At 41.5% G+C, this 21,091-nt stretch overlaps 1 protein-coding gene across 1 annotated transcript; it reads right to left on the reverse strand.

Moving 5' to 3' along the window:
* Nucleotides 1–6,718: 6,718 nt before the first annotated feature.
* Nucleotides 6,719–20,799, reverse strand: eogt (EGF domain-specific O-linked N-acetylglucosamine (GlcNAc) transferase; the record flags this gene model as incomplete). The annotated part of the gene is made up of 6 exons (XM_083770994.1): nt 20,737–20,799; nt 17,991–18,256; nt 13,042–13,142; nt 12,474–12,582; nt 7,620–7,714; nt 6,719–6,827 (listed from the first exon to the last, which is right to left on the reverse strand). Exons 2-6 carry the CDS (start codon nt 18,195–18,197, stop codon nt 6,719–6,721), a joined length of 621 nt encoding a protein of 206 aa, XP_083627120.1. The 5' UTR covers nt 18,198–18,256; nt 20,737–20,799.
* Between the last annotated feature and the right edge of the window lie 292 nt (nt 20,800–21,091).

The following is a 21,091-nucleotide window of genomic DNA, read 5'->3' on the forward strand; positions in this document are numbered from 1 at the left end:
TGTGCCGAAATAGCTCAGTTGGGAGAGCGTTAGACTGAAGATCTAAAGGTCCCTGGTTTGATCCCTGGTTTCGGCAGCATGAGGCTTTCCTTATAGGGTTGGCTGTGGCTCCGGTAGGGCAGCCATTTGCGTTGATGGTTCGATGCCCGGCTCTGACTGCCTAAAGCAGTGTCTAACCTTTCAAATGGCCATAACTCTGTGACCTTGTTCTCTGATCAGCACAATGAAGCACTTTATTTTAAGGCTGTGGCCTGAAAATCTAGTGAGAGAAAAGCACGAGCCAGCCAGGAGTCGAACCTAGAATCTTCTGATCCGTAGTCAGACTCGTTATCCATTGCGCCACTGGCCCACTGCTCTGTGGAATGTTTCTCAACAAACTCAACATTCGGGTGGGAGAATCTACCATGCCTGATTTCCTCTGGCAGAGGGACCTTTTGTGCCTTCTTCAGGCTACATCTCTCTACTTTTTTTTGCCAGGTGCTTGAAAAGCGCTTGGACTACATTTTCACACACCACTACTGACGACCATGAAGACGATTCGCTGCCTTTAGGTTGCCACTAAGCCAATGGGAGACGTACCCATAAAACCCATATTCTGAACGGCATAAAAAAACATACTCTGAGCTTAAAGCTATTGGTTTTGATAGCACATCAGTGAGCTGGATGCAATCCTACCTGGAGGGGAGAGAACAGATGGTGGAGGTGAACGGAACACTGTCCCCTCCCCTCCCAGTGAGCTGTGGTGTCCCACAAGGAAGCATACTAGGGCCTTTACTGTTCCTAATTTATGTTAACGACATGACTTCAGCTTGTGACTGCAACTTGTTCCTGTTCGCAGATGACTCAGCACTGCTGGTCTCGGACAGGAACAAACTGCAGGTTGAAAAGACCCTCAGCTCTGAACTCGGTAGAATCTGCACCTGGCTCGCTGATAACAAACTATCCTTACACATGGGAAAAACTGAATCCATCCTCTTCGGATCAAATAGTAAACTCAGCAAGGCAGATGGCTTCTTGGTTAGAGTGGGTGACAATATTATCACACGAAAAGATCAAATTACCTACCTAGGTTCCATCCTGGAGGCTAATCTTTCCGGTGATAAAATGGCCACCAACGTAATCAAAAAGGTCAATCAAAGAACAAGATTCCTTTACAGGATCTCCTCACTGGTCAGCAAAAACACCTTGAAGACCTTAACAGGAGCCCTCGTACAAGGTTTCTTTGACTATGCATCCACCTCTTGGTACCACAGCACCTCAAAGGCCCTTAAAACAAGGCTCCAGACCTCCCAAAACAAACTGGTCAGGCTCCTACTTGGCCTCACCCCCCGAACCCACCTCACCCCTGCCCACTTTGACAGGCTGGGATGGCTTAGGGTCGTCGACAGAGTACAGCATCTTGCAATGGGTCTGGTCCACAAGATTCGATACACCACCAAGATACCCATGTACCTGTCTAAATACTTCCTTAATGTAAACGAAGTCCACACCCACAACACCAGAGGGAGTGCAACAAACCATGTACAACCCAGATTCGGCACAAACAAGGGACTAAATTATTTTCGCTCCTATGCCACCAAAATGTGGAACGCCCTACCAACAGTCATTAAGACATGTGAATCCCTTGACTCCTTCAAAACCGCTCTCAAAGGGCACCTACGGATGGCTGCAATTCGAAACTGGCCTCTGTAAAATCTGAATCCCCCCCACCCCATTTCCCTCACTGTATATTGTATATTTTCCCAGTGCTTGTATATTTTCCCTTTTTTGCTTCCCATATGATGAATTCCTGTTCTGTTCTTTAGCTACATAGAAATGTCTATTTGTATGTCTCTAAATGGTTGTATGTCTTTAAATGTTTTGATGAATTGAACAATGTGGACCCTGTTGTAAACAAGTGTAATGCTTAATTGGGTCGTCCACTCACAGTTGACAGTCTTTGTATTGAGTTTGTGCTTAAAATGTACTGTAAATTCTACAAACTGTTAATAAATATTTCAATCAATCAAAAAAAACGCTGCAACCTCTAAAAACTAGGGGTTCGGGCCGCAACGCGGCCAACACATCTAGTAACCTCCCTCTCTCCCCTTCTCTCTCTCCCCCTTCTCTCTCTATCCCCCTCTCACTCCTCCTTATTTCCCTCCCCTCCCCTCTATTCTCCCCTATCTACTCTCTCCCCTCTATCACTCTCCCCTTCTCTCTCTCTCTCTCTCTGTCTCTCTTTGGCAGGGGTCTGCCATTACAATATCACACCAGGGGCCAAGTCAGGCTCCCCCAGGGGCCACAGGAACACTGTTGCTCCAATCCTCAATAAACACCATTGTACAAACTGTGGTGTGCCGAAATAGCTCAGTTGGGAGAGCGTTAGACTGAAGATCTAAAGGTCCCTGGTTCGATCCCTGGTTTCGGCAGCATGGGGCTTTCCTTTTGTGCCTTCCACAGGCTACATCTCTCTACTTTTTTTTGCCAGGTGCTTGAAAAGTGCTTGGACTACATTTGCACACACCAATACTGACGACCGTAAAGACGATTGGCTGCCTCTAGGCTTAGCCAATGGGAGACTTACCCATAAAACCCAGTCTGAACAGCATAAAAAACTATAGCCGCACATCTAACCTCTCTCCCCCCTCCCCTCTATTCTCCCCTCTCTATTCTCTCTCCCCTCTCTCACTCTCCCCTTCTCTCTCTCTCTCTCTCTCTCTTTGGCAGGGTCTGCCATTACAATATCACACCAGGGGCCACAGGAACACTGTTGCTGCATTCCTCAATAAACACCATGGCACCAACTGTGGTGTGCCGAAATAGCTCAGTTGGGAGAGCGTTAGACTGAAGATCTAAAGGTCCCTGGTTCGATCCCTGGTTTCGGCAGCATGGGGCTTTCCTTTTGTGCCTTCCACAGGCTACATCTCTCAACTTTTTTTTCTCCAGGTGCTTTAAAAGCGCTTGGACTACATTTGCACACACCACTACTGACGACCTCTAGGCTGCCTCTAAGTAGTTTTACAACTACGTAAAATCAACGAAACTGCTAATAGCCTAATCATGATTCTGCTTCTATGTTACTGCCAGCTGCCCTACATTCCAAACGCTTACGACATGCTTATTACAAATCCCTGGTGGTCTAGTGGTTAGGATTCGGCGCTCTCACCGCCGCGGCCCGGGTTCGATTCCCGGTTAGGGAACACTGTTTTGCACTATATGTATATCAACATTTACTATTACAAATTGTGTTTGTGTGCGTACTTATTAAGAAAATTGGACTCGTCTGAAGTGAGTGGTACTGTACTGTACTGTACTATACTGTACTATACTGTACTGTACTGTACTGTACTGTACTGTACTGTACTGTACTGTACTGTACTGTACTGTACTGTACTGTACTGTACTGTAGGCCAGTGTTTCCCAACCTTTTTTCTGCCAGGGCACACTTTTCATAGCCATAAAATCCCAGGGCACACTACAGCTGCCCTACATTCCAAACGCTTACGACATGCTTATTACACCTCCTTGGTAGTCTAGTGGTTAGGATTCGGCGCTCTCACCGCCGCGGCCCGGGTTCGATTCCCGGTCAGGGAACACTGTTTTGCACTATATGTATATCAACATTTACTATTACAAATTGTGTTTGTGTGCGTGCATACTTATTAAGAAAATTGGACTCGTCTGAAGTGAGTGGTACTGTACTGTACTGTACTGTACTGTACTGTACTGTACTGTACTGTACTGTACTGTACTGTACTGTACTGTACTGTACTGTACTGTACTGTACTGTACTGTACTGTTGTTTCCCAACCTTTTTTCTGCCAGGGCACACTTTTCATAGCCAAAGAATCCCAGGGCACATCTAGATATACGGGGGTTGGGTGTATATATATATATACTTTTTCCACACACACACACACACCACTGCACAGTTGCTACAATGTATTTGAAACCAGAACAAAATATTTGTTCTCATATACACAAGATGGCAAGTTTTAACACAAATATTTTTAATATTTAAATATATTTTATTTCCTGACCTACCAATGCGAATACAATTGCTTTCATCACATCACGCATGATCAACAAAGTTTGAGTGCATGCAGTGCACATTGCACACACAGAAAGTCACTTTCTGACTTCACTGCTAGTGTCTGTGTTGTGTGTGTGTGTGCCCGTGTCGCTCGCAATCTGGACACACTGAATCACACATGATTGTTGTTGACCCCAGTCGGGTCCTACTAAGGTAAGAAATACTTCTCCCTAAAGTTTCCATAAAGTTCACTTGAAAGTTACGTTTTAGAAACATATCATTATAAATTAAACAGCAAACGTTATTATGAAACATTAATGACCTGGCACCTGGCTACTCTGCTTCTCTCTTGTCTCGTCTGCCGTTACTTCTCGACATGCAGTGGAGTTCAGCTGTAGCTCCACCCTGGTGAATTGTAAGCCCATCACTGCCGCTTTTGCAATACAGTGTGGGCCTGTAGGTCCGCTTAAAAGACAACAGCAAAGACTTATATAGGTGAAACCTTTGCCTCATTTGCTCAACTGCAGGAAAAATATAGACTCCCTAGGAGTAACTTTTTTAGGTTTCTACAGGTTAGGAACTACATCCGTAACTTTTCTCCCACTATTGAGAGAGCTACACCTTCATCCCTAGATAAGTTCCTTCTTAATAATATAGTACCAGACGTGAGGGTGTCACATCTTTATGAATCATTTCAAGTGGCAAACCTACCTACTACAGCATTTCTGTTGGCTTAGATAGCATTTGATACAGACTTATAGCATGTTATGAAGACAGCACTATAATTGTATTGTATATAGTCATAGCACGCCATAGTACATATGTATAGCATAGTAGTAAATATGTATAGTTTATATGTATAGTGTATGTATAGTTTCATTATATAGATATTCCACTGTGACTTTCTTAGCTTACGCATGTTTCATGATAAATGCTTTTTATGTGATGTATTCCCATGCTTTTGTTCTTGCTTAAATGTAAGTCGCTCTGGATTAAGAGCGTCTGCTAAATGCCTAAATTGTAAATTGTACTACATCAGCTATTAAGCTGGCATGGGAAAATGAGCTGGGGACTTCAATTTCAGAAGAGCTCTGGGAAGACAGCTTTGAAGAAATGAATGCGTGCTCTATCAACTCCAGACATTGCCTTATCCAGTTTCGAGTCATACATAGACTCCATTATTCCAAATTCTTCTTCACACTGTGACAAAAGTAATGCAATTATAGATGCAAATCTTCTTCACAGCTTCGCCCTTTGCCCTCGGATTAAGATATTTGAGACACTCTCTGATATTTTGAGTATTCATATTGACCCCGATCCTGTACTAATTATTCTGGGTTTGTCAGACTACATGCCTATGTTGACGAGAGCACAGAAACAACTCTTCTCATATGGTCTGATTACAGCAAAAAAAACTAATTTTGACGCACTGGAAAAAGGAGGAGGCTCCTGCATTTAAGCATTGGCTAAATGAAATGACTTCATCTTGAGAGAATAAGGTATTTCCTGAGGAACAGGGAGAGACAGTTTGATAAGGTTTGCCTGCCCCTTGTCCATTACTTGAGTAGAAACAATTAATAGACAGGATACCACTGATATGGTTGACTGTACGCCATTTTCTTTTCAGATGTTTTCCATTTTTCAAATTATTATTACTATTTCATTCTATAGTATGCGGTGCACTGAGCAGCATGGGTGGGAGGGTTGAGCGTTTTCTTTCTCTTTTTTGTCCTTTTCATTTTTCGTTTTCTATAAAAGAAATTTTTAATTATATCACAATGTTTAATCTACAACAATTTATAAGCTGTAAAAACCTATTTGACCAAAAAAAAGACAGGCTGGAATGCACAGAGGCAAGCAGTGTTTTTTTTTGTTATACAGTACGTGCCAGGAGAGTAGGTAATGTCCCCATGTAAACAAAGTCATCATTAGCATTTCTATGGCCGAGGGTCGTTAGACTGGTGGGGATGATCAACAACAACCGCAGGCAGCCCAGTATCTATTTCTATCGGGGGAGGGTCGGGGGTTACTCACAAGTTGATGGTTGAAATGATTTACTTGATCTGTGTATCAGAGGAGGGCTGTGGAATTCTGTCCTGACAGCTGCCCTACATTCCAAACGTCTACAACATGCTCATTACACCTCCCTGGTGGTCTAGTGGTTAGGATTCGGCGCTCTCACCGCCGCGGCCCGGGTTCGATTCCCGGTCAGGGAACACTGTTTTGCACTATATGTATATCAACATTTACTATTACAAATTGTGTTTGTGTGCGTGCGTACATGTATTAAGAAAATCGGACTCGTCTGAAGTGAGTGGTACTGTACTGTACTGTACTGTACTGTACTGTACTGTACTGTACTGTACTGTACTGTACTGTACTGTACTGTACTGTACTGTACTGTACTGTACTGTACTGTACTGTACTGTACTGTACTGTAGGCCAGTGTTTCCCAACCTTTTTTCTGCCAGGGCACACGTTTCATAGCCAAAAAATCAGTTTTGCACTATATATCAACAATTACTATTACAAACTGTACTGTACTGTACTGCAACAGTGTTCCGTGGCCCGTGTGTGTGCGCGCATTGGCCATTTTAGGTGTTCCAGCTACATACACACACATACACGTACGTACGTACGTACACATGTATACACACATAACTCCACATAGGACTCAAAATGATTATTTGCAAGTGTCTTGCCTTACCATGATTGCAAGGGGCTTTTATGTTCTCCCTCTTCGGCCAGTGCTCGCTTGTTCAGAGTGCAATAACCACCAATCTGTCCTTTCTGAATGAAGTCCTCCTTGTATCTGCAGAAACATAAACACAGATGAGCTTCATAGTAGGGGTGCAACGGTTCACTTAGCCCACGGATCGGTTCGTACCTCGTTATGGGGGCCAACGGTTTCGGTTCGGTTTCGGTACAAAAAAATAAATATATATATATATTTCATTTTTATTTATTATTATTATAATTAATATTTTCCCCTATCCAGACAAACTTTCTGCCTTTTCATTATCTTCAAGGAAAAAAATGATCTTATGTCGCCATATACTGGAAGAAGAGAAAGAAAAGGGAGAGGGAGGGGGAGGGAGGGGGCAGTGTGCACACTGCTGCCCACAGAAAAAAGTAAACACAAGTTTAGTTTACAATTATAGATCCACATTTAATGATCTCGGCATAAGTATTTAAGGATATGCTTATAATGCTTACAAGAAGAGTTCCTATATACAGCCATGGAGTATTTTGTTGTTTTTTCTGACGGAAAATACTTTTAATGATGATGCACAACATCAGGTAGGCTAATCAATATGATCATGTATTAATCTGATGGTGTTGCCTGAAAAATGATCAACGATCTACAGGCTCCCAATGTGTATTGATGATTGTGGATCAACTGTTTCCAAACAACACCAGGTGGATTCACTCGCGGGAACTCTGCAGTGATGCTTTTTTCTTCTTTTTCTAAAGGCGTATTGAACCGTGCAGGACGTACTGAACAGTCCGGTTTCAAAGCGTAAACCGCTGCACCCCGACTTCACAGCAAAGACATTATTGCTCAGTTCTAAACTAGCACAGCCACCATTGGGTGTGTACTGACCTCTCATGACCTCTGTGTGTGTTCCGTAGATCCAGGTACAGGTCGGTGGCCTTACAGAACCTGGTGTGACTGCTGCATCTCAAGGACGAGTCCCCCTGCAGAAACAAGCATGGTCTTCAATAAACGCCAAGCCTTTTATTATTATTATTATTTTGACACTGTGTTAATTTCATAGACTATGACGTAAAAATATTCGTCGCCTATACCTTTTTCACTCACGGAAACGAAATAATAAAAACAAAAACAAAAAACTAAGCTATGATGACTAACACTAAGACTAAATATACTGGCAATTTTGTCAACAAATAAAAACTAGGTTAACACTTTAGAATAACTATCCGTTATAACTAGTTAATAGATCATTCACTCATCAACTAACGGTTTATGAATGATCTATTAACTAGTTTTAACGGATAGTTATTCTAAAGTATTACCAAAACGGGTCTAAAATCTTAGGGAGGGACTAGTGGAGAAGAGATCCAGTAGAAATAAAGTAGAACTAAGTCATTTTATGTTTGGTTGTGCTCGGGTGTTGCGCTTAGAAAATGGCAGATATACAAGCTCACAACACGCTGCAGTGAGCCTGTAGATCTGCTATTTTTAGCATGCAGCCAAGTGTAAAATCTGCCATTAAATTCAAGCAATAGAGAGAGAGAAAGACACAGACAGACTCATTCATAGATCAAAATGGCTGCTCTACTGGAACAAAACCCACCCCTAAAAGGGAAGCCCCCCCATGCTGCCGAAACCCGGGATCGAACCAGGGACCTTTAGATCTTCAGTCTAACTCTCTCCCAACTGAGCTAAAGCTGAGGAACATTAGACTGTAAGAGGGGGGGGAAGAAGAAAAATGGAGGGGGAAGAAGGGGGGAGAAGAAAAAGAGAAGAAAGAAGAGAAAAGGAGAGAAAAGGGAAGGGAATGGATGCAATTCTAACTCAGCTTCATGTACAATCCTGTTGCAAGCGATAATGTTAAAACTAGCTTCTAGGAAGGGGAAGTACAGATCCAAGCTCGGGGTCCCAGTGTCACCGGTTCAAGCCCCGCTTTAAACAAAACGGTATTGAGTAGACTTATGACAGCAGTGAATGGCAAACGTTTAGCATTGGATTCAGAGTGATTTCGAGTAACTGCTACAGTCAACCAAATTACTTTTCACTGCAGGGAGTCAAGTATGCGTTTACTGAACGTCATCATTCATCAGCATGCTCACATATATAGTTATAGCGCTATCTGCTGTCTTTGCATAAACACCTTGCTTCCTGCTTTAAGGAACTGACAAGCCCTTCCAGCACATAATGTTTGATAAATGCTACAGTTTTTTTAAGTCCCATTTTGTAAAACCCAAGTTTAAAGCATGCATCACTACTTACTAACCAATACATAACTAAGCCCTGGAACAAAACACAACGGTGTATTAACATTCTTTTAAACATTTATTTTCAGGTTTAACACAAGTAAATGTGCATTGTTGAACAAACATGCAAAGTGTGCAAAAATACTTTGCAATATAAAATATATGAACCATGTTAGGTTATTATTAATACAAGTAAACTTTATATGGACAGGGTTTGAGCCACTGCAATTTCCTGACATTTGGACATTTTAACATCACCCTCTAGTCTAGTCCTAGAGTGTCCTAGGCGGAGGTGAAGACATGGTGGAAGATCATCTAGAGGTCCTTTGTTGTCTATTCTGACACCTGCCACACAGCCTCTTTGGACACGGTTTTCAACAGCTTTAGTGAAATTGTTCTTTTGTTTAATGGACAGTGTGACAATGAATTTAGAGTAGACAGACAGCAGCGCAGGGATGTGACCCTGATTCTAGCTATGTAGAATGTACCAACTACCACTGCTTGTTCTCTGACATCATCCGTACTTCATGTCAATACAGAAAATATTAAAATAGGGAGGAGTAACCTGTGTTGCAATTAAATAATGAACCGCAATACAATAAAATCCTAACTCTAAGAGTATACAAATGGAACCAAATTGATCTGCCCTATCTTCTACAGAGCATAGGAGCGATAAATAAGTAAATCAGGTACAGTAAACATATCTGCAATGCATATTGTCTAAAACCATCAATCACTCATTTGATTTCTAACTGTTGTAGCATTTGGCCTATATACAGTATCAAACTCATTTTACCCATCATAAAATGTTGCCTAGTTTGCCATTATCTAGGTGAATGGCCCATGCACCTGTCATTAATGGCTATGAGTCATTGAAAAATTGATTGAGGTCAGGGGACCCCCAGGGGTCCTTAAGTCAGTTCCAAGTGGTCCCCAAAATAAATATACAAATTATATATAGCCTACATCAGAGCTATGTGAAAATAACCAATCTACAAGCTCACAGTGTTGGGTGAACTATTACAGGCAGGGTGGAACAAAAAAATGTTAATAGACAAAATCTGCTATGTGAAAATAGCCAATCTACAAGCTTCTAGATTTGATTATTATAGGCTATTTGTCTAGCATGGACAATCTGTTAGAGATAGCACACAATTTATAGCCTATTGATATAATACACAATCCTCTGTGATCACCAACTCACCAGAACATCTCACATTAAAAAAGGTTGGATTGTCATGTTTGAAAGTGTTCTAATCATGCAACACTGAGTCTGTAAGCTGTGTGATGCTAACACGCTAACACCATTAGCATGGTCTGCCTTGGTCAAATAAAAACGGGCAATCTAGAATTCTAGACACACAAGGTTACATGAGTTTATAATGTTATATCGTGTGTTTCTGTGGTAAACAACTCACGTTAGGTCTGCGCACACTGTATGTTGCTATGGTAACTTGTCATCAAATGCTGCTAACGTTGTGGTCCCCACTGTTAGCATGTGTGCTATCAGGCAAAAGCTGAGATAGGTATAAAACTCCTGGCCAAAATGTCATACAAAACACAACACCTAAAATCGGAAAGTTGGCTGCCGTCAACTTGCGTCAAGTCATGCCATTGGCCAGTTAAAGAAGCCGGGATCTTCCCCAGCTTCCGTCATTGCTCAGTTAATGAAGCCTGGAGCGCCGTGAATGGGGGATTAATGAAGCCCCCTCCTGTGATTCGTCAGTTAATGAAGCTCGAAGCCCCGTGAATGGTCAGTTAATGAAGCTCCTTACAGTCTTTCAGGGGCTGGGTAGAGCTATTTCGGCACTGAGTCTCACATGCCTTGTCAGCAATGACCTAGAGATAAATCACTGCATGCTTATCACTTCCCAAATGCCCTAAAAATGCTGAATATATTGGCAAAAGGCTTTAACATGTGTGCGCAGTACAAATACACAGTGATAAAGTGTGTGCGTGTGCGTGTGTGTGTGTGTTTATATCTTCAGTCTAACACTCTCCCAACTGAGCTATTTCGGCACACAACAGTTTGTGTGTGTTGTAACTGCACTCTGCTGTCCACCAAACCAAATTCCTAATATGTTTACATGTCATGGCAATAAATGTTTCTGATTCACAAAATAAATTTAACATACTGTACGTTTTTGACTTTAACAAAAAATGTTATACCATGATTTTGTAACACCTTTAAAATGATTCAACTTGCAATAACGGTTCATTGCTAGTTGATGCAATGCGGCTCTGATCGGGTTCAAACTTGTATTCTACAACAGGTCGTTAAGAGGAAGCAATCCGATTGGTTTAAACAGCCTTCTAGCCGGTGGTTTAACCAGCACTGTTCACCACCTAATCAAAACAAAGAACTCAGCTGCTCTGTTCTCCCAGAGCGCTAGCAAATTCGGTGGCTAGGCTAGCTAGTTTCTTTGGACATTTGTGGTCTTAGTGACTACATCTGTCATTAAAAATATATTTTTTTCAGCGATTCTCTTTGTTTTAAGGGTAACTGTTGTAGAATAGCAATATTACACTCGAGGGTGTTGTTTAACGTGATTATTGCCACTTCAGTGATGCTTGCGGAACTCGACTTCGTCTCGTTCCTGACCGCATCACTGTCGTGGCAATAATCACGTTAAACAACACCCTCTCGTGTATTATTGCTTAAATAAACATGTCATAGACAAAAACTGCAGACCTCTCAAAACCAACTAATTGGACTAGTACTACTAGACCTCACTCCCAGGCCAGGACTCAGCTGAACTACTACCTTTTTATTGCTCCTGGTATTGATGATGATCTGTATTGTATTCTATGTCTTGACAATGAATTGAGTACATAGGAAACAAGCCATCAAGGCTTTTTTTGCGTTATCCTTTTAACGTTGCTTGTTTTTTGTACTTGCTTTAAGTTGTTGTCAACTTGTTAATAAAGTATTCAATCAATCAATCAATCAATCAATCAATCAATCAACCAATCAATCAATCATATAGGCCTACAGTATGTGACCATTTATGCCCGGGGCAAAGTCATTGAATTACTATTCATTTTTCACTACTATTCACTATTTCAATTTTTTACCGCAAATATGCATACTGCAGGGAAGCTGTATGTGTAGTTAGCATTGGTAACACAATAGCATTTAACATTAGACATAGCTACATGTTTAAGCATTTATTTCATATTTATATGACGATTTCAGCTCTGACATTTATTTCAGATATGCTTTAGTTTATATAGAGTTTGAATGTGATATCAACTCAGTTTGGGGGAAAAAACGACAACAACGACAACAACTTTATCTTGCCTTCCCTTGCCCCTGGTGGAAAACTGTCATTTGCGAGATGACTTATCCTGTATCATGGGTGGTCACATTATTTTACAAACTAACAAACAAGCCACCAGAAAGAAACCAGATCTTGTAACAGCTGATTCAACTACTGCTCCCTGTTGGCTCTTCCTGTTTCAGCATGCCTGTGGGAACTGAGGAAGTGATTGTACTCACAGGCTTGGCGGCCTTACAGAGAGTCCTCATCTCAGAGCGGCGCTCCTTCACGTAGCCAAAGTCAGCCTGCTTCCAGAACAGATCCTGCGCCGCCTCCACAGAATGGGCCCTGGGAGAACAAACAGTCAGACAGCTCATTAAAGGCAAACCAATAATACTGTATTTCGTTAACCACTTTGAAACCCTATTTTGAGCATGTTATTATACTGTAGGTGACAATTTCAATTTCAACAAATTAAAAAGATACAGATTTGAAAGAAAAACTATTTCATAGCAGATCTACAAGTTCATAACACGTGATTGTATTAGATTAATGTCCTTTGTTATCCACAGGGGAAAATCGATTTGCTAGGTTCATACATTCAAGACAAGACAATAAATAAATATACATCACATACATCGGCCATTTGAAAATAGGAATTAAGTGAATTCATTTAATTTCTTCTGACAGATAAACCACACGGTATGTAGGATCTAAATGATAGGAATGTTTTAAATTAGATATTGGAAAATACATATGACTAGGTTCTATTGCAGTGGAGGATTACATTGGAAGATGAAATCCTACCATCCAGCGTCAGCTTTGGTGCAGACTGGGTAACCAAAACGTCCCCCTGGGTCACAGTTCTTCTCATAACCCCAACAGGCCGACACATCTAGCAATGCATCCTGTTGAGTAGACGTGTACGTGCGTCGTGTGTGGCAGAGAGTTATGGACAGAAAGAGACAGAGAGGGAGGGAGAGACAGTGAGACAATATTATCAGACATAGTTTAGGGTGTTTTTCGAGCTGGCTAGGTATGACAAAAAAAAGAAAAACAGTAAAAACCTGGCCTAGATCTAGCAGTCAGTGAATATTATGAAGTCTTCTAATCTGGGACGCAATTTCCATCAAACGTACAGTATTGAGTTTGTGGGCATTGAAGGGAAAATTCACTTTAAAAACTAAATTGGGTAATTTACTAATTTCATTGTTTACTCAGGCTTTCGTGAACACCCTGGAGTGGAGTTTTTTAAAGTTGCTTGATTCAGTATTTAGATTTTTGATATTCATTGTATCAGACTATACAAACCCATTGTAACTTCAAAGTCCATTGTAACCATGTTAGATTCATAGAGAGATGAAGCAGGGACCCCCACTACATATTGTATATAATTGCGTTACAGATTAAATGTTTTCATAGAATTCATCGATAGCTTCATAGACACAACATGTCGCATTGCTAGTGCAACGTGTTGTGAGTTTGTAGATCTGCTATTTTCGGCTAATGCTCCCTTCAGAATAATGCATGAAGATTTTGAGACCCCCCCCCCCTGTAGTAACTCTGAGGACCCATCTAGGGGGTCACGCTGTTGAAGTGAAGACCCCTGGCCTAAGGGGACTGTGACGCTGGTTTCTACAGACCCGGAAATGAATGCTATTGGGTGGGAAGTGGAGCGAGGGATGGTACTTCACTCAGTCGAACCCCCGTACACTTGTCTGGTCAATCATAATGTAGTCTCGCATTGCCAGACTCGCAATTTTCAAATGCTTCCGTCATACAGTCTGGAGCACGGAAGCTCTGATCATGAGTAAGGGATAAAGAGGAAGTGAAGCCTCCTCCCCACTTCTGTTTTGTCTTTACAGTCGTGCAAACTTATCCTAATATAAATCGAAAACAACTAAGCATATATTAGCTTGCTGCTTAGCAGAAATTGAGATAAAAGCCCTAACCACACCAAATGGTCAAGACGGTTATAGCGTTGTCCCTGCAGTGTGATATGTCTTGTTGCACTTGTTCCTATTGACTTAATTCTGAAGAGCGGAACTGTGGCGCTTGGTTATAACAGGCGAATAATTCAGCAAAAGAAAATAGGAAAACATTTGTAAAGAAATAGGCAATCTTCAAGCTCACAATGCATCGCAATGCAACATGTTGTGAGCTTGTAGATCAGCTATTTTCTCTATTTGATGTACAACGTACAAGTATAGGTTTTATAGTAGTTAATAATTGTATCATTAAGCAACCAGGGCTCGTGATTAACGGCGTCCCGACGTCCCAGGGACTGTAAAACGGTTTCGGGACGAGAGGAGTTTTTGCACTGAAAATGCGCATTTCACGTGCAGCGATGAGCAGCATGAGACCAGCAGCGCTGCAAAGAGTTTTTGCAGTGCCGTCAGTCAGACAGTTGACGACAACAACGCACACACTACCATTCACCCAAAGGAATAATAGGAATTATACTGTATTGCCTTTGCCCCGTGGATGGGACATTTACATTTAAAAACTATCGGTTGGAAGCGTGGATAAAACCATGGTTGTGTGCCACAGAAAGGTCACATGGGGACATGGGGCTACACTAGCCTGGTTAATAAACCAGACTAATATCGCACGGATCCGCGGGATATTAGTCTGGGGAGGTTCAGCTTGGATTTCATTTCCAGGGAAACATTTTCTCTTTGACGCAATTGGTCAGAGCTACTGTCAGTCAAAGGTCTCAAGCATTGAACGTCACTGTACCAAAGCCCGCCCATATTGCATACCGTGTCCCTATTGGGCGCCCACATTCTCGTGTGTAGGAAATGGGCGTAAAATTGAGCCTCTCCAGACCGAAATCCGCCGGTAGGCAATTCTTTTTGCCAACGGCTGATTCGGTCTGGTTTATTAACCAGGCTAGGGCTACACTACACCAACGTTTAACGTTAGCTTCCATGCTAGGCTTGCTAGCTGGCATCGACATTAAATAATGTGTTGGTATATATCCTCTGAAGCAACAGATGTTTTCTAATGCTCAGATTGTTGGAATTGCTGTGGAATGCACACCCCAAAACGCTCTCATTCCACAGTTTTTATTGATTGTATTCCTTCGTCTTAGTATTCCCCCTAATAAAGTTGTTTTTATTTGTTTTCTCATGCCACCCATGTAATAGACATTTGAGTATTCATAGACCATTGCTGCACGTTATCCGTTGGTCTTGATCAATACAAGTAGCATACACCAACGTTTTATAAGCTACTGTAGTCACTATTCATTGATTCACTGGTACACCAAAATAACAAAATCCATTTGAAAATAAATATCACTGTTCTCAGGTCAAATATTGATATGCGATTAAAATGTGATTTATTTAGAATAATTAATTACAAAGCCTCTGATTAATTTGATTAACATTTTTAACCAAGCCCTATTTTTCATCTGGGAGCATTTTGACTAAATCAGTGTATCTACAGAAGAAACATGAAGCCAAACAAATAATGTACTGCATGTATTCAATACATGCAGTACATTATTTGTTTGGCTTAATTGTATTTCTATTACAATAGGAATACAGTTATTAATTTCACAATTTCAGTGGTGCTTTTTTTTTTACTTTTTTTCCCCGGGACTGTATACATTTACTTCGGGACGTTCAAATTGTATTTTGGGACGGTTCCGGGACGTTGGTGAAAAAAGTTAGTCTGGAGCCCTGTAAGCAACGTACTAATGATTATCATATTAACCATAATTGTGCAGCCTTACCATGAGGCTTGAATTCACAACTTTAATAACATGAGACTACAAGTACACTTCCTACAGCTTTCAAAGTTGTAAAACCTTTTCACCAAGCATGTCGACATACATTTATAAGTAAAAACTCTGCCCCGAGTGAGGCTTGAACTCACGACCTTCAGATTATGAGACTGACGCGCTGCCTACTGCGCCATCGAGGCCTGAGCACTGAATAGACTTAAAGGACCACTTCACCACTTTTCAACCTATCTTCATATCCACTAATAATCATGATAAAATAAAATTCCTACTCAGTCTGTGTCTCATAGGAGGGCTGTGGGCAGTTTAGAAACCGTCTTCCAGTGATATCATCATTAGGCAGATTATTTTTTAAACAAGATTTTTTTACAGAAATGTTTAGATTTTCATTATCGTGAGAACGATGGCTTCCATTTTCGCATTGCAACTTTGCCCACAGCCCTCCTATGAGACACAGACAGAGTAGAACAAAATTGCGCAATTTTTTCATGATTATTAGTGAGGACCAATTATATGAAGATAGGTTGAAAAGTGGTCCTTTAACACAACCTTTGGCCTTTGAAACAAATTCCTACCCAAGCATGTTGACATACATTTATAAGTAAAAACTCTGCCCCGAGTGAGGCTCGAACTCACGACCTTCAGATTATGAGACTGACGCGCTGCCTACTGCGCCATCGAGGCCTAAGCACTCAATAGACTTAAAGGACCACTTCACCACTTTCGCATCCATTTTCGCATTGCAACTTTGCCCACAGTCCTCCTATGAGACACAGACAGAGTAGAACAAAATTGCGCCATTTTTTCATGATTATTAGTGAGGACCTATTATATGAAGATAGGTTGAAAAGTGGTGAAGTGGTCCTTTAAAACAACCTTTGACCTTTGAAACAAATTCCTACCCAAGCATGTTGACATACATTTATAAGTAAAAAACCTGCCCCGAGTGAGGCTCGAACTCACGACCTTCAGATTATGAGACTGACGCGCTGCCTACTGCGCCATCGAGGCCTGAGCACTCAATAGACTTAAAGGACCACTTCACCACTTTCGCATCCATTTTCGCATTGCAACTTTGCCCACAGTCCTCCTATGAGACACAGACAGAGTAGAACAAAATTGCGCCATTTGTTCATGATTATTAGTGAGGACCTATTATATGAAGATAGGTTGAAAAGTGGTGAAGTGGTCCTAATAAGTAAAAACTCTGCCCCGAGTGAGGCTCGAACTCACGACCTTCAGATTATGAGACTGACGCGCTGCCTACTGCGCCATCGAGGCCTGAGCACTCAATAGACTTAACACAACCTTTGACCTCGGTTCCACAGCATGTTTCCCCTACTATATTTTGGCAAAGCGATTTGGGAAAAAGTATACTAGACAACAAAGTATACTAGTCAGTAATTGCAATTTGTCAATTTCTTTAAATTGACAAATTTAATTAGTAATTTAAACATTTAATTAAAGTAAATGTAATTACTAATTATTAAGCTATGATGTGCTTCACAGATGATCTGTGATGCAGCAAGGCAAGCCACATCCAACTGGTGTTTTGAGTCTGAGCCAGTTGTTTGAAAGTCTGAAACAGATGTTTGTCTATTCTTCCAAGAGATTTAAACTTTATTGTAGTGCTCCAAGTTAAAACCATAAAATGTACAACAGCCGACATAAGATGATCCTCCATCCATCATTGCCGCACCCATCTTCTTTTCATCAATTCCTATTCTGTGAAGCATCAAGTTTTCCCAGGACAAACGTTTAATGACTTTAATGGCTGCTACAAGCCTATATTTCCTTTACTTTAGTAAAGTGGTGAAGTGGTCCTTTAAAACAACCTTTGACCTTTGAAACAAATTCCTACCCAAGCATGTTGACTACATTTATGTGATTATAACACCAGCTCTAAGGAACAGCAAACCCCCAAAGTAACAATTGCTGGATAATTACACTACACTGACAACCATGAAAAGGGGAGGGGGGGACCAAGACTCAACAGTGCATATCTTACTTTAAAAGGGCAGAGTGGGTCCTGGCGGCATAGCTTGGCCACTCTCTTGTTGTTGCGGAGGAAGCAGGGTGTATGCTCTGGTGGCAGGGACAGACTGCTGTAGTTGAGCAGCGGTGCTGCTGGTGGTTTGTGGTCAGTCTCCTCAGTGTCCTTGGCGGCAACCACAGTGGAAGAACAGACTATGCCCAGTGCTACCAGCAGCAGCATAGTCAGGGCTGCGCACAAGCATGTGAGATAACCAGCAGCACCTCTCGCTTCACAGCACCCTGTGTGTAAGGACAGAGGAACAGAGAGGGAGTCAGTCTTGCGCTCTGTAATTTCGTGTTGACTTGAGAGCTGAATGCCACAATTCACAAGCATGTGGGTGCAGGCTAGTCAGTCAGCGTGTGTGGGAACCAATGCCCCGGGCGGATCTGAGCACCATATAGGAGAGGTCCTGTTGCAGGAAATATTAGCGACCTTTTTCCTACCATTGTTTGAGAGACACATTGTTTGAGAATGAGATAGGGGAAACCAGACATCAAAAAGTGTTTGTCGGCAGAGAGATGTGACCAAGGCAAAGTGTGTATGTGGCCAAGATCAATCAATGCATGCATACCACAGAGATATATTCATTTTAACCGGGGAACTCAGTTATATTTGCAAACTAGCTTTACTCCTAGAAAGAAATCAGGCTGACAGTGCAATGTGAGTGCTACTCATGCAGCTGCCACACTGTATTACTTTGTCTTTTGAATGCTTCAGTTGATGTTGCACTTTGGTGAATTGAGTATTAAGGACCCCAATGTAAACAAGGCAATATGCTTTCTTGGGTTCAAAATCCTTTTAGCAGACCTTGTATTGAACTGTACTTTACTGTTGCTATTACATGATTAATTTACTATTTATTCCTAGATCAATGGTTCTTTTCATTTCAAGGACCCCCCTAGCTCTTGGAGATACAAACCTGTAAGGTTCCATTTGGAACCCCCTCAAGGAACCCAAAGAGTCCCTGGATCACAATTTGAGAGGTGAGAGCCACTGTCCTTTAGATCATTTTTAAATTACACACTGGTATCGGATCTGTACTCGGTATCGACCGAGATATGCAAGTTGTTTGAATCGGTATCGGGAAGAAAAAGATTGTATTGGTACATCATGTGCCGTAGCAGTTGCACTAGCCTCGACAACCTTACAGGCGTATGCATAGGCTAAACGTTTCTAAATTAGATAGCATGTAGACAATAACATAGCACTATACACAGTGGTTCCCAAACTGTGGTGCGTGCACTCCTTGTGGTGCGCGAGCACCTTCTAGGGGGTGCGCAGCGTGACATGAAAAGGCTAATGGTGGTGCTATGGTTTTATTTTAAATATACCGGTATTAATATATTATGCCAATATTAGGGCAAGTACAAGCAGAATATAGCCTATGCTGCATATATATGCCATATTCAGGTTCGTATATGTATAGGAAAAATATGTTTACTGTATATAGCTTATGCAATTTATATTTCCATGTGGGGGGGGCGTCAGCTAGGTCGGGAGGTAACAGGGGGTGCATGGTCAAAAAGGTTTGGGAACTGCTGCTCTATAGTGTATATACATAGTTTCATTGTACAGCTATTCTACTGTTAGACGGATGTTAGGTTCTTAGCTTACTTATGTGATCCTTCATGACTATTTATATGTATTTGATGTATTGCCATGTGTTGTTCTTGCTTACTGTAAATCACTCTGGAGGAGCGTCTGCCAAATGCCTAAATTGTACATCTCTACTTCATGTGACTCAGCATGAGTGCATTGGAAACCTCCTAGACCCACCCAGGCATGTTTTGCCACCCCCCCCCCCCCCCACACACACACACACACACACACACACACACACACTAGCCCTGTGTTTCAATATTATGAAGAGCAGTGGTTCTCAGAGTGGGGCCCTGAGAACCACTGATGTAAAATTAGGACGCTTAGTAGGTAGGCTATTATGATCCTAAATGTGTTCGAATAGTGTTCTACATAGGCATACAGCCAACCGGGATGATGAAAATCGCAGATTGAAACTTTAAGTACCTTATATGATTGAAGATATGTTTTAAGTTTTAAGTTAGACACGTGCTAATAATCAAATTACTGAAATCAGTCGTGGCGATTGAGCACATTTAACCATGTGAGCAGCCAATTGCGCTGCAGCTGCTGCTGAATACATGTGGGCTTTGATTCCACAGCCGTCAGCCTTGGCCTTGGGAATGTTTTGGACAGACTTACAGTTCCACTCCTCTGAATTGAATGTATCACAAACTTGTGTTTGCTGAAGTGTGGAATGAAACAACGACACAAAGCACACTTTATCGGTAGAAAACGTTCGCTTTGAAGTGACGGGAGAGTCAGACAATTAAACAGTTGAACTCTTAATTGCTGTGCACGTTGCAGCTGCATGCGCACGAGTTCGACTCGAAACTTTTACGCGAATGAAGGTCAATTAAACGTTCAAATATAATATATTTCACCGCATTTTGCCCCGGGGTCACACAGCGAGACCTGCATTTAAACAGGACGAACAACCATGGCTGTAATTCGTTTTATTATCATATTACACCATCAATATCACAGTGTATTTTATTTAGCTCGGTGGCATCGTTCAATTAACTGTCTCCGACTGACGCAAACATTTCACCCACGTCTCTATATTCACCCGAGAATGCATACATAACAAAAGTTTAACAGCAGGGTTGTTGCAAAAAATATGTAAATTGAAGTTATATACCTGAAGGAGCCGCTTCTCATAGTCTTCACTGAAACAGCGTCGTAGCTGCTGCTGGTCGCCATAACACCGGAAACCTTACGCCGGTATGCAGTTTATTACATTAGTCACGAGGTGGCGGTGTTCACCAATTTATTGTTAAGCTTTCTGCTCGAGCTAAAACAAGAAAGAGTGTTTTATATCTGACTGTCTAAAGTGCTGTGAAATTTCGACAGCATTGCAAATGAGGGTAAACCTCAAATTATCTTTTCAAGAATACCTAACTAATCAATCAAACTCATGTCTAGTGAAGATAGAAGTCCTAATTTGAGACAAGCTTTCTTCTTGCTCATCAATAAATGATATACATCTTTTTTCA

The sequence above is a fragment of the Protomyctophum parallelum genome (genome assembly GCF_964188405.1).
Source record: "Protomyctophum parallelum genome assembly, chromosome: 8".
Classification (NCBI taxonomy): Eukaryota; Metazoa; Chordata; class Actinopteri; order Myctophiformes; family Myctophidae; genus Protomyctophum; species Protomyctophum parallelum.